The following is a 13,432-nucleotide window of genomic DNA, read 5'->3' on the forward strand; positions in this document are numbered from 1 at the left end:
ATGCCCCATGGAGACCCTGCTGACATCACCCTGAAGCATCACACACACGCAGAACAAAGTCAAGGTAAAGCCTGCTCCTTACCAGCCAAAGGTCAGACTTCCCTACTGAAGAGTGGCAAGTTGACTGACAGCTGCAGCTTCTTCATGCTGTTCCCTGGACAAATCCAAGGAAACAAACACTTCCCAGATAGGATGGATTTCAAAAAGCAGTCAAATTATTGTTGCAAGAACTTAAGTGAGAAAACACCTTCAAGGCCAGATATAAATACAAGACATGTGGTTTCAATAGAGCCATGCCCAAGTATATGAGGCCCAAATTTTGTTCTCAATGGTAAGCAGGAGTATGGCTGATGCTCTGTAACAAAGTCAGAAATGACTAGTTATAGGACACTAGACCTCATCTGCACCGTACTGAAAAAACTGCAGGAATTATGCTGACTTCATCCATTTTAATCTCCCATGAGAGAACTGATTTGAAATATGAAATGGCAGTTCACAGTTACTTAAGAAAAGCAGAATCTGAAAAGTGCTTTTGAAATAACCTGCACTTACATCAGCAGAGCAATATTATCCCTGATAATATTGATGCTGTTGTTTTACTGATGAAGAAATAGAAGCATGTAAGATTAAATAATTGCCATGGAATAGACATTTCTGATTGAGGAACAGAAATCAGACCTCCTGAAAGAAAACTGTGCTTTGTTTTCTTTCTTCCTCTCTGTGAATCTGATCAATCACCACTAACAAGAGAGATATTTGCATTTGATTTCAGTATGTACAGAATCAGACTGACAAATAATTATGTGTATCAAATTGAAGTTATCATATCACAGGAAAAACTGTCATTCTTCTAAGTGAATTTGTGTTAAACAAATTTGTGTCAGACAAATTTGTGCCAAACAAAAGAAGACATAGCTCAGCTCTTCTCTTCTCTTCTCTTCTCTTCTCTTCTCTTCTCTTCTCTTCTCTTCTCTTCTCTTCTCTTCTCCTCTCTTCTCTTCTCTTCTCTTCTCTTCTCTTCTCTTCTCTTCTCTTCTCTTCTCTTCTCTTCCCTTCTCTTCTCCTGCCTCGCCTCTTCACTTTCCTCTGTTCTTCTCAATACCTTATGCTTGCTAAACTCTGAAGACTTGTTAGGATGTATTGCAATTAGGGTATATAGTAGGCTATAGTAGTTAGCAAAACAGATTGATAGACTCTCCAGAGCTCTATACAACAGCATGAGTTTTTCACTTTCAAGGTTTGTATAAATTAGAAAACAAATAAATGAGATAATACTTTTTTTTCTTCATAAGCTTTTTTGTTGGAGATTTAAAGCTGCCTGCCTGAAATGTCCAAGTCAGAAATACAGAGGAAAAAATATTAGTGTCAGTGTTACTTCAGTAAGAAAATGTTCTTATAATAGATTTTAGATTTTTCAATGTGTTGTAAGAACATTCTAAACATTTCTTCAAATAAGCAAGTTTGACACTTATATCTTCATAATACATAGCATTTTATGTGTTTAAAAAAAAATAACAACTCAAACTGAGACCTTGCAAATCCAAACAGTCCACCATAGAAATGGTTCTTATCAGGAGACTGATGAAAGCAAGAGTAAATCCTGAAGGACAGAAGTTGGCCATGTGTCTCAGCAAATGCTGCAGTGAGGGGAGGGGTAAGGATCCATGTGGAATTAACAGAACTTTGAATGTCTTGTGCTGAAAATTGTTATTTCCATATGCATAGAGTGGACTCATGCTGCCAGATTGGGATCACAACTCTTTTCTCCTCCTTGAATACATACAAACAGTCAGAGCCATGAAGGCACTGACATCCCTGACTGTCCTTGCCATCCCCTCCTGGGGTGTCCCATCCCCCTGCCCATGGTCCAGGACCCCATTTCAGCCCAGCTGACCCCCATCAACAAGCTTACATCCTGGTCTGGCCTTGAATGCTGGGGGTACCCCCAGCTGCTGCCTCCAGGCTGCCCTGGTCCCTGCTGGGGTGATGGGATGGGCTCTGGCTGGCGAGACCCTGCCCTGCCACCCTGTGGGGAGCTCCATCACTCCCAGTCCCAGGGCGCAGCCAGCCCTTGCCTGGCACAAGCATCTCCACAAGATGTGAAATTGTAGGACTCGGGCTCATCAACTAGAAATGCAGGTCCTGTGTGAGTGCTTTCTGGGTACCAATGGGGTTGCCAGAGGGCAGGCTTGGGTGGAGCTGGTGGTCCTATCAAGCCTGGTGGGAGACACGATGCCTTGTCCCTTCTGCTCTTCTATGGAATTAGAAGTCCTTGTTTCAGTAAGAAAACACCATACAATATAGAATTTAAATGGAATTTTACTCTACAGCTCCAAACTGTTTAGAGCTGTCTTTCTAATGTGCATGACCTTCAGTCTTGCAGAGCTCAACCTCACTGAAAATCAAGTCGTTATTTAAAGGTTTGATTTAATCAGGAAGAAGCATACTTAAAAAACGTGCTGTTACCCAAAGCAGACATTACATAAATTTCATTCTATTTTTACATCTTCCTGGCTCCGATCTCCTGAATCTGACATTAACCATAACAATCACACATGTGACTAAACCAGGCCAAATTCTCCTTTTTCTGTTCCAGTATAAATATAGAAGTAATACTGTTGAAGTAATAGCTTTGAGGTAGACTCACTCCACGAGAACAGCATTTTTCTCAGAACAGCCACATTCAGGAAAATATGCTGATTTTGAGGCCAGATTTTTATCTCCTGTACTGACAAGTTACCACACCAGCACGGAAGAGACCACCAGGGTTGACGTGAGAGCCTGGCAGTCCCAGAGGCTGGGGACATACTTTAATGTGTGTGACATTTTGAAAAGCACATGAGGCTTCAAAGCTCTTGTGCCATTTTCAAAACGCCTTAGGCTTTCAGGAGTTCAAGCCCCACTGATTTACAGTAAGGCTTAAGCTTTTAAATCCATTTATCGTTTGTGCTGATGAGGGACAGCCTCCTGACTTGCAACTCTGTGAGATTCAGCTTCACAGTCACAACCTCTCTCTTAAGTTTGACTCTTTGGTTTCATGTTGAGGCTCTCTCTTTGGTGCTCTGGACATGCCAACAGTGCACCAAGGGTCAGACCATGGAGACCTTGCAGCTAACTCTGGGCAGTGGATAGTGCACTGCCCTGTGGACGTGGTCCTGCAAGAAAGCCAGCAGTATTTGCATGGCTACAGGTTGCTTGGGCATTAAGCTGTGTCAGGCGTGCAAAGCCTGGGTCTCACCTTGCTGTCCTGAGTATCTGTGTTGCACAGCACTGCTCCTGCAGATGTGCCCGAAGAGACCCCCTTCAAAAACCCTAGGCTAAGGCAGCCTCTCATGCCCCAGTTGGTAGGCCACAGTTTTTATGGTTCATTCATTTCGACTTAGGTATCCAGTTCCTCCCAAGATGCATTTTCTGTGTGTGAAAGTCATATGTAAAAGTTGGAACCTATAGGAACTTTTGTAAATTCAGCCCAAAGGTCTTAGCACCACAAAGTTATTTCTTATCCAGGAATATTTAATTCCAGAATGCTGATTTTCTAAGTCTGTTTTCAAATGCACAATTGTGCAGTTATCTTTTGAAGGTTCTCAAGCAGGAACCTGGGAGCTGTAGTGAGTTTTTTTCAGGACTGGTATTATCTGAGCTCTACTGTGCAGTTCTGCCATTCCTGGGAGTACAGCTTGGCTAGCATGGAGCACTTCAGAAATTCCTGCTTTTATGCTGTAACATATAAAACTCAGTAATAAAATCCAGAGTGGTTCAAAGTAGATAAGTCATACTATAGGGCTTTTAGAATGCCTTCCATCTTCTAAGTGTCACATAAATAAAAACTAATTAGTCCTCCACAGTCTTGTCAGACATGCACACTTATCCAAATTTTTAAGCTAGAAAATTTATACTTTATCCTACCTTTGCGCTCCCAGTATGTTAAGGACTGTTTACAATATCACCTGAATCGAAGAGACCACAGTGTTTAGCAAGCCATCTCTAGCTGGGGATTTGCCCACGTAGGCAAAATTTCCAGTTCCCCTCTTGGAAAAGCTAATGGCTTGCTGTGTTGCAACAGCAGTGCAGAGAGACCCTTTGTATACTTAAAAATATTGCTAACTTAACTACGACAGTTTGCAGTGTGAAAAAATGTACTCATGTCAAGCCTCAGACAGATGTCCTCTTCCATGTACAGCAGAACAGGGACAAGAGGTTGCCACTCAGCAGAACTTGGTTGCTCCCTGCCCCAGGTCACAGCTTCCAATGCTCCTCTGGCAGAGAAGTTTATGGCAGCCTTCCCCAACTTGCTTCAGGGGGAAATCAACCAGCGTAGTCCTGCCCAAGCATTTAAATTGCTTTTTTGGTCTTTGCCTAGTTTGATGTAGAATGTAGTCCCTGGCTGGATGCCTACTTTTCTGCAGGGTTCCCAGAAAGGCACACTGCCTGGGTGATATCATTTGATGAACTTCCAGAAGAGAACAATGTGCTGGGGGAGGAGTGTCCCTTTCAGGGTTTGGAAGCTTTCTTCTCTGCACAATTATATTTTTTAATGGTGAACACTGTTCTTTGGTACAATATGCTGTCACCAAGGGAGCAACTGGGTGAAGGAGAATCCACCTTCAGAGGTGTCTGTGATCTAATAAATGACATTTACCTTGAGTGGATGAGAATTAAGCCATGCCCAGGGACTAGAACATATTCAGCCAGAAATCCAGTGAAGTTCCCTAAGTTGTTCTTGCTAAATGTGTCCTGATCTCCCTTTGCTGGCTGGTCCCCATCATTTACCCCCCGTGCAAAGCGATTGCTCTCATGATGGGAGCTCTTTATAGCCTTTTGCTCACAAAGTCCAGGTGTGAACACAAGTGAGCATAACGCACAGGGCAGTGGAAGTCTGTCCCCTGTGACTCATGGCAATAATCTATGAGTTTCGTTCTTGTTTGTCCTCATGTGCATTGCAGTCTGACATTTTCTTTTTGCACCCTCTGTTTTTCCTCTTTCCATCTGAAATGGTTTTCCCAGTCTGTTCTCCATTTCTCTTCTGTCATCGCAAGGTTGGTAAAGCAGAATGATCTAAGACAGAAGATGGAAATTCTCCTAGCCAGGGCTGGGGAGGAACCAAGAAGCAGAAGCCTGCCTGAACTGAAAGGCACTCCATGGGAGATGGGCACACTGCTCTAGGCATCTATCCACATCTTTAGATGCCTACATACTTCCACATGCCTGACTCCAGGTTCATAATTAACCCTGCAAATTGCAGGTCATCCCTGACAACAGCTTGTGATTTATGGCTCCTGTCTCTTTTTTTTTTTAAGAAAATAGGGAAAACCTTTTAAAGAAGTCTGTATGCGAGGTATAGGGACACTTGTACCCTGAGTCTTCCAGTGTTAAATCCTGGGCACTTTTCACTACATTGCAACCAAACATTATTGTCTCCATGTTAATTGTCAACTGTAAGCAACTGGCCTAGCTTCTCGGCTCTCTGTCAAGACAAATTCTGTCAGGTTTCATCTATTTCTGTGTTCTGGTACAGCTGGCAGTGAACATGCTTCGCCTGCCAGCCCTCATGTTAAAATTCCCCTGGCTGAGTCAGACTATCTCACTGATACACACTTTGACCATCTTCTTGGGCATTTTTAGTAAAAACAACCTTCCAAATAATGGGAATGGCTGGAACCAGAGAAAATATGTTTTAAGTCAGACACTGAGAAATAAAATGATTCTCACTCCTTTGATATTTTCAAAATCAAACACATTGAACTTCTGGTCTTGATTATAAGTGCTCTATTTTTTTTGTGAAGTCTTGAGACGTGGTTGAAGAATCTGACTGCATTCAATGTAGTTATGAAGGAGACTGTTCAAACATGACTGAGTACAAGCTTAAGAGAGTAAGACCGTTAAATGTCAGCATCGCTAATAAGGCCTTTAAGGATTGTTTTCTCAGAAATATTTAGCTAATGTTCTTTCCCACTGGCTGATTGATCCCTTTGGGTGCCATCAGCCATGCTGGGACAGGGAATCAAAAGTTCAGACTGCTCAAAAAGTGTCCGGTCACTCTTGCTTTTTTACACAAGGGAAGTAAAGACAATGTAAAGCCACGTGAAGATTGCTGGATTGCGTAGCTAAGCCATGGAGTGTGGTGGTGGCCAGCTGTGGTCTCAGTTCCTTAGAGTAAGGCATGGTGGAGCTCTGGAAGTCCAGCATAGTCCCCATAACGCAAAACAAGCTAGGAGATGCATAAACCTGTGCCCATCTGAAGGTGAATGATCAATGTAAAATACCTGGGAAAAAAATCTATAATTATATTATAGACTTGTATTTTAAATAGTATAAAAATCATACAGTGCAAAGAAACTGCAGAGCATGGTGTGCTAAACTGCAGGCACTGTTTCTGAGGCTTTGTAGAAAGGTCAGTGGTGGTGGCAAATTGAATGGCAGGCTAGGACCCTTCAGGTATGTGGATACAACTGACTTTTGTGGATCATGTTTTGAGAGGGAAAAGACAGGCATAGATTGTGAGACTACCACCTAATTGTTGAAGGTGTCTCTCTCCACTTCTCATCCTCACTTATTACCTCCTTCTCCACCTTGTTTCTCCTACCACAGCTCTCCTGGATGGGAGAGCTGGGGAAGGTCTGTACATCCCACAGTGGGGACGCAAGGTAGCTATGTGAGGTAGTATGGGCCTTTGAAATATATTGCAGAACCAGAGGATCTATAGACTATCTTCTTCTGCACCACTAAGCCATTGCCAGCACTGCAGACAGAAAAGGCCCAGGAGCATCGCTATTTTTCATCTACATCTTTTTGCACAAGGAAGTTAAAATGCATCTTCTTCTCCTCCTCAAACAGTTGTGCATATGTATTGGAAGTGAATTCAAAGCTAGCAAGGAAAGACAAAAGTAAGAACACAGCCAGGATAACTTTTGACTAATAATTACTGGCTTTTGACCCAGCTTTTATTTATAACACTTCCATGGGAAATTTTCTAGGATTGTTTTAAAACAATGCCAGTTAATAAATTGTAGAATTAAGACCTGCATAGCTGGACAAGGGAGGAGGATTAGATCATATATCAGGAAGCCTCAAAACTGGGAATTTTCTACAATCCCTCAACCTCCCATGCAATGAGCAGGGACATCTTCAACACAATCAGGTTGCTCAGAGCCCCGTCCAGTCTGACCTTGAATGTTTCCAGGGATGGGGCGTTTACCACCTCTTTGGCCAACCTGTTCCAGTGTTTCACCACCCTCATTGTAAAAATTTTCTTCCTTACATCTAGTCTGAATCTACCCTCTTTTCATTTGAAACCATTACCCCTTGTCCTATCACTACAGGCCCTACTAAAAAGTCTGTCCCCATCTTTTTTGTAGGCCTCCTTTAGGTACTGGAAGGCTGCGATAAGATCTCCCTGGAACTGCCTCTTCTCCAGGCTAAACAACCCCAACTCTCTCAGTCTGTCCTCATAGGAGAGGTGCTCCAGCCCTCTGATCATCTTCGTGGCCTCCTCTGGACTCGCTCCAACAGGTCCATGTCCTTGTGTTGGGGCCCCAGAGCTGAAGGCAGTACTACAAGGGGGTCTCACAGGAGCAGAGTAGAGGGGGAGAATCCCCTCCATCAACCTGCTGGTCATGCTGCTTTGGATGCTTCTTTTAATTCTTCAGATCTGTCACCTTAACAAACTGTAACAAGGTATTAGGTCCAGAATAACGTTTTTAACATTTTTCCAATATCGAATGAATTAGATGATCTTTTGGGTTTATGCACAAGAGCAGTGATTATGCCGCGTGTGCAATTCAAATAGTGACAGAACAAATGAAACTGCCACCCTCACTTAGAAAAGCTGTTCCAGAAATCACTGCATGTTAGAACTGATCAGCAGGTCCATTGTCTTCCAGTGAATGTCTTGGCATGCACTCTTGCTCTACCTAGTGGATTTGGAACTTACTGAAATGCCATTTCCTAAACTTGGAATAATATTATTCTAATCCTGTGTTCATATCATTCTCATTATTATTTTTGGTGATGGTTTTGATGAAGATGATTGTTATTGTTGTGAACACGAATATCCTGTGCTTGTTCTGGCTTTCAATATTTGAAAAAAAAATAAACTCCTCAAACGTTTTTCCCTGAAGAAAATTATTTGGCATATATAAATGACATTGTTTCCTACACCAGTTTATGGATAAAAGTTTGTATCCTTGAAAAGGACAATCAGAAGCCAGGACCATAGTCTAATTTATGACTCACTTTCTGCTCACCAGTCAACTTTCTGTGATGAATTATTTCACTGCAACATAGGTGACTCCTGAGAAAGTGATTTGGGAGGTCTAGTCCACCCTCTAACTTCATAAGCCCAGATGAACTGAAATCCCTGACATTGGCCTCCTAATTCAGCCTGAAATTTCAAAAGCATGGCCATATGTTATCATTCACCTTTAATATTGTAACTTACCTTTTAGAGCACTCGCCAGGAAACATGGCGTATGTATTCAATGCTGTACATCCTTTTTCGGTCTGAGGAGATTCACATTTTCCGAGAGACTGCTGCATTAACAAAGAGAGGCACTTTCCACCCCTCCTTTTAAAACTGGACCATTACACAGGAAGAAACACAAGAGTCTGAAGTCAAGTGGCAAGAGAAGTCCTGATTTGGTGGCCTAATGCATGGTTTCCCAAATGTTATTTGTTGGGTACCACTGTTGTAAGCAACCTTCTGTATTCCCCCTCAAGCCTAAATTCAAGACTGTAAACATCATCACCTGAACATTATCACCATTTCCTCCCAATCCCTGCTCTGTTCCCCTTCCTGCAGTCCCACCATTCTGCTCCACAGCCCCATCACTCCTTGAGACCCCCAACCCATAGCTGAAAGCTAGACATATTCCCCTCTATGCCTTTTCCTTCCCAAACTGGTTCTCCAACTACAATGCCCAGCCACCTAAGACACACTCCTATCTCAATAACCCCGTTCCCCTCACCCTCCCCAAATGACTTTTTTCCCCACAACCTTAGCAGAAACACATGCCCCAGACTAATTAATTTCCTGTAGGCACATAAGAAGAACAGCAGGGGAGGTCTGGGAGCTGGAGATAGCTTCATGCATCAATAAGTTACTGGCCAGTCAGTGACAGGAGCAGCTGTGTGAAGGCTCTTACTCTGATTTATAAAAGGTCCTGGACATAGGCAGAACCAGCAGTTGTTGTTTTTGCTTGGCTTACGTGCAACACAGTTGGGGAACATCTAGCTTACTAATTCAGACTTTCATCTGGCAAAGGGCAGTTTTTGTTCCAGTCCTTGATCCTCAAGTCCTGTCTGCTTCTTATCCATCAGCTTTCTGTAAAATTCATGTGCAGTCTTAGGCATGAACTACCTCCAAGCTGCTCCCTCTTGGCTAAGTGCTTAACGTTGTTCTCTGCAGAGAGCTTTGTTGTCCCTGATTTAAGTCCTATGAAAATCCACGAGCTTTATTTGGGTACACTCAGTAGTACATCAGAGCAAATGCCACTGTGAAGTTTGCGCTTGCAGCTAACTACTGCTTTGGAGTTACCATTTGCTGCTCTGCTGTAATGTTAAGCATTTGTATGTTAATCCACTCTTGGAGGATGTTGTGCCTGACTGTACTATAAACCTTTATCAAAAGACATCAAAATTATTAGTTTGGTTTCTGCCAATTTGATGCAAGATGCTTAATAGGAAAAGCAGAATATACATCACTGAAGAAAATTTTGGAGCATTGCTTATTTCTCTCCAACTACAATATTTTCATGTTTTTTTCCTGCATTGCCATTGATACCAAGACAATTTCTCAATTTCTACTCTGTAAAACAGAAAAGATTCTTCACAAAGACTATGTATGTGTATACGCTGGTCTTTTTCCCTGCTGAATAGATTTGACCATGCCATATATCAGTTGAAATATCACAAACTGCAAATAAATGTAATGGTTTGGGTTTTTAAATCAATCAGTCAATGACAATCAGTATCACGGAGAAGGGAATGGGAACAATGATTTCTAGATTAATTCACTTTGCAACTTCTTTGAGTTTGAGAATGAATCTGAGTTTCACTGTAAAAAAAGGTATATGGCATTTCACACAGATATTTTTCTGAATCCCCCACTCCATTTCTTATTTTTCTCCCCACAGAAACCAGTGGACTCTGATTTCCTTGAATGCTGTAAATCAGCTCTGAAAGAATGGACAACTCCAACAAAAAACCCCACACAAGTCTTGTGAGAAGCCAGCAAACGAACTAGAAAAAACAGCTTGGCTTGCAAAATCTCACCTGACCCATGACTGACTCTCTGCTAATGCAACACTAATTTAAGACACCTTTGTACATCAGGTACTGCAACTCCTCAGCTTCTTACTGTTTGTACAGTGTTTTCTTTAGTTTCCCAGTATATAGCAGAACAGAGAAATCCAATTTATATTCAACTGTTTATGAAACAGCCAAATACTATATATAAAGCTTTAAACAATTTTCTTGCAAGATATTGCAACACAGTTCATTTCAGATGACAGTCCAAGCCAGGCTTAAAAATCCCCAACCTGCTAGCAGCCCATTCACCCTCCTCCACCCATTCCCTGCAGGGCAGGCACCTGATTCAACCTGACCCATTAGGGTGAAGTAATTATTTGTGCTGTGGCCATCAGGGCTTCCAACCAGGCACTGAAGCTGTAGCTCTCTTACTGGCATCTTTTCTGCAGGCCGAGCAAGTTTCTGCCGCAGTTATTCAGGTTGGAGATTCATTTGTAACCATAAGGACAGTTTTCAAAATGAAATGAAGGTGTAAGCTTTGTCCTCGCTAGAAGAGACTGCTCCTATGGGCACATCCTCCTACCACAGATATAACTCCCTCCAGCAAAAAGGCTTTTCTCCCTAAAGCTTACACGGGTCCCAAAGACCAAATAAACTGTGTGAACAAAGGACTTCGCATTGAAAAATCTGGATTCTTTTTTTAATGTGTCAAAGTTTGGTCCAAAAAAGCTGGTATTTGACAGTTACACTACGTCAGTCTACAGGCTACTTGAAAGACATACAGTAACATATATGGTGACCAGAAACATGTTGAACCTGACAGACTTTCCTCCTTGCCTCCTACATGTATTCTGGTAATGCAGAAATCCCAGCTTGTACCTGTGCATAATGCACCACAGTGTCACACTTATTAGCATATTCAGAGCCATCTGCATGTGACTAGAGTGCCATAATATGCATAGTCTTATTTGTATGCATTTTTTCCAGATCCAAGGATGTTTGTGTTGCTTTACATTACAAGTTTTGCCATCTACACAAGCGAGCAACCTCTTCAAAGCCAGTTCAAAGGAGAAAATTACTACACCAGATACATCTGTAGCATCCCTGGTTTGCCAGGCCCTGCGGGTCCCCCCGGAGCCAGCGGATCCCCGGGGCCACACGGACGCATTGGTCTTCCAGGAAGAGATGGTAGAGATGGCAGGAAGGGAGAAAAAGGTGAAAAAGGGAGTGCAGGTATTGAATATTTGTGTAACCTAACACAGTAGTACAACAAAGCAAGACCTTTCATTGTCATTGTTATAGCTATATAAATATATATACATGATGAATGTGTGAATGTGCCTGTGTGGGTTTAAGCGTGATGCATATATGTATCTAGTGAGAGAAAGAAAATACACATATATATTTTAGATATGTCTAATATGCATATACTGAAATCTGTGTAAATAAATGTAAATGCATAGCCTTCCTGGGCATAGATGCTAAAAAAACATTTTGGGAAAAATGAAGCATGTGTGGTGTCAAACAAATAGTCTTATTTGTGCCAGTAGGCAGGAATGAAAGATTAGCAGTTAGGTATACACTAAAAAATGCTCAAATAGCAGAAGATATTTAGTGCACAAGTATCATTATATAGGTAGCCACACTGCTGTCTTTCCCATCAGCAGCGCCCATAGTTCAGTCAGCAATGGACTGATTATGTATAAAATTCTTCAATGTGTAACCAAGACGTATGAGGAAAGGTAGGAAAATAGAAACAAAGGACCCCCGGGCTGCAGAGCCCAGTCCTCTCTTCCTATCTGCCAGTCCTTTTGCAAACTTGCTAAGTATTTTTGGAATATTTTGAAATTCTGGCCACGTTTTTCTTGTTTGTTCAGACACACTCAGTAGCCCACACAATCATTTACTGAGATGATATGTGCAACGATTAACCAACTTGAAATGTTTTTGAAGGTTTAAGAGGAAAGACTGGGCCAGTAGGACCAGCTGGAGAGAAAGGAGACCAAGGTCAGTCTGGTAAAAAAGGACCTGGAGGATTGACTGGTGCCAAAGGTGAAGTAGGTCCAGCTGGACCACCTGGACCTAAGGGAGATAAAGGAGACCGAGGAGAGCCAGGTGCACCAGGGGTCTGTAAGTGTGGAAAGATAGTGCTGAAATCTGCCTTTTCTGTTGGGATCACCACCAGCTACCCAGAGGAAAGATTACCAATTGTATTCAATAAAGTCCTGTTCAACGAGGGGGAGCATTACAACCCTTCCACAGGGAAGTTTATTTGTGCCATCCCAGGGATTTATTATTTTTCTTATGATATCACCTTAGCAAACAAGCATCTTGCAATTGGGCTGGTTCACAATGGGAAGTACCGGATAAAGACATTTGATGCAAACACAGGCAACCATGACGTAGCTTCTGGATCCACAGTGATCTACCTTCAGCCAGAAGATGAAGTATGGCTTGAGATCTTCTACACTGACCAAAATGGTCTCTTTTCTGATCCAACGTGGGCAGACAGTTTGTTTTCTGGATTTCTCTTATATGTTGATACAGATTACCTTGATGCTTTATCAGATGAAGATGATCTCTGAAGCAGATGATGTCAAATAACATGTAAACTGGACACCCCAGCACAGGATTTTATCTAGCTGTGTGGGGGACATAAAGTTGAAAATAATTAATCTGGGAGTTTATTTTTGTTTTGATAGGAACCAAATCTGAGTTCATAAGGATCCTTCTAGAATCTAAGCTGGATTTTACACTGAACAGCAAGTATATCAAAAGGAACTGTAATTAACAAAAGACTGCATCACTCGAGGACTGACTCCTCCTGAAAGTTATGTTTGTAATACTATTTAAACAAATTTAAGATACTGTACATTGGATTTTATATAAAATAGATTAAGTTGCAATGTAGAATGGATATTTTGTATATGACATTAAAGTAAAATTGAACAATTGATGGCAATATCATCTTTGGTCATTTTAAGACAGGAAATACATTAGAAACAGAGAAAACATTGATTTTAAAAAAGGAGAGGAATAAAATAGGAATGTCTGCTTCAGGATGCAGCTGAACAGGCCACAAGGACAGGCCCATCTGATATTTACACCAACACATTATATTCATAATTAGCTAACTTCCTAGTAAATGCATAAAGATTTGTACTAGCTGAGGACTGCCCAATGACAG

At 41.8% G+C, this 13,432-nt stretch overlaps 1 protein-coding gene across 1 annotated transcript in view; it reads left to right on the forward strand.

Moving 5' to 3' along the window:
• Positions 1-13,195, forward strand: part of C1QTNF7 (C1q and tumor necrosis factor related protein 7) — a 50,922-nt gene extending 37,727 nt beyond the window's left edge. Inside the window, exons 2-4 of the mRNA XM_009702727.1 lie at positions 10,131-10,329; positions 11,233-11,478; positions 12,199-13,195. Of these exons, the coding sequence (XP_009701029.1) occupies positions 11,241-11,478; positions 12,199-12,830 (870 nt within the window). The 5' untranslated portion in view covers positions 10,131-10,329; positions 11,233-11,240 and the 3' untranslated portion in view covers positions 12,831-13,195. The remainder of the gene's footprint in view (positions 1-10,130; positions 10,330-11,232; positions 11,479-12,198) is intronic.
• The last annotated feature ends 237 nt before the right edge of the window (positions 13,196-13,432 follow it).

This window comes from Cariama cristata, unplaced genomic scaffold, assembly GCF_000690535.1.
Source record: "Cariama cristata isolate BGI_N322 unplaced genomic scaffold, ASM69053v1 scaffold20970, whole genome shotgun sequence".
Lineage (NCBI taxonomy): Eukaryota > Metazoa > Chordata > Aves > Cariamiformes > Cariamidae > Cariama > Cariama cristata.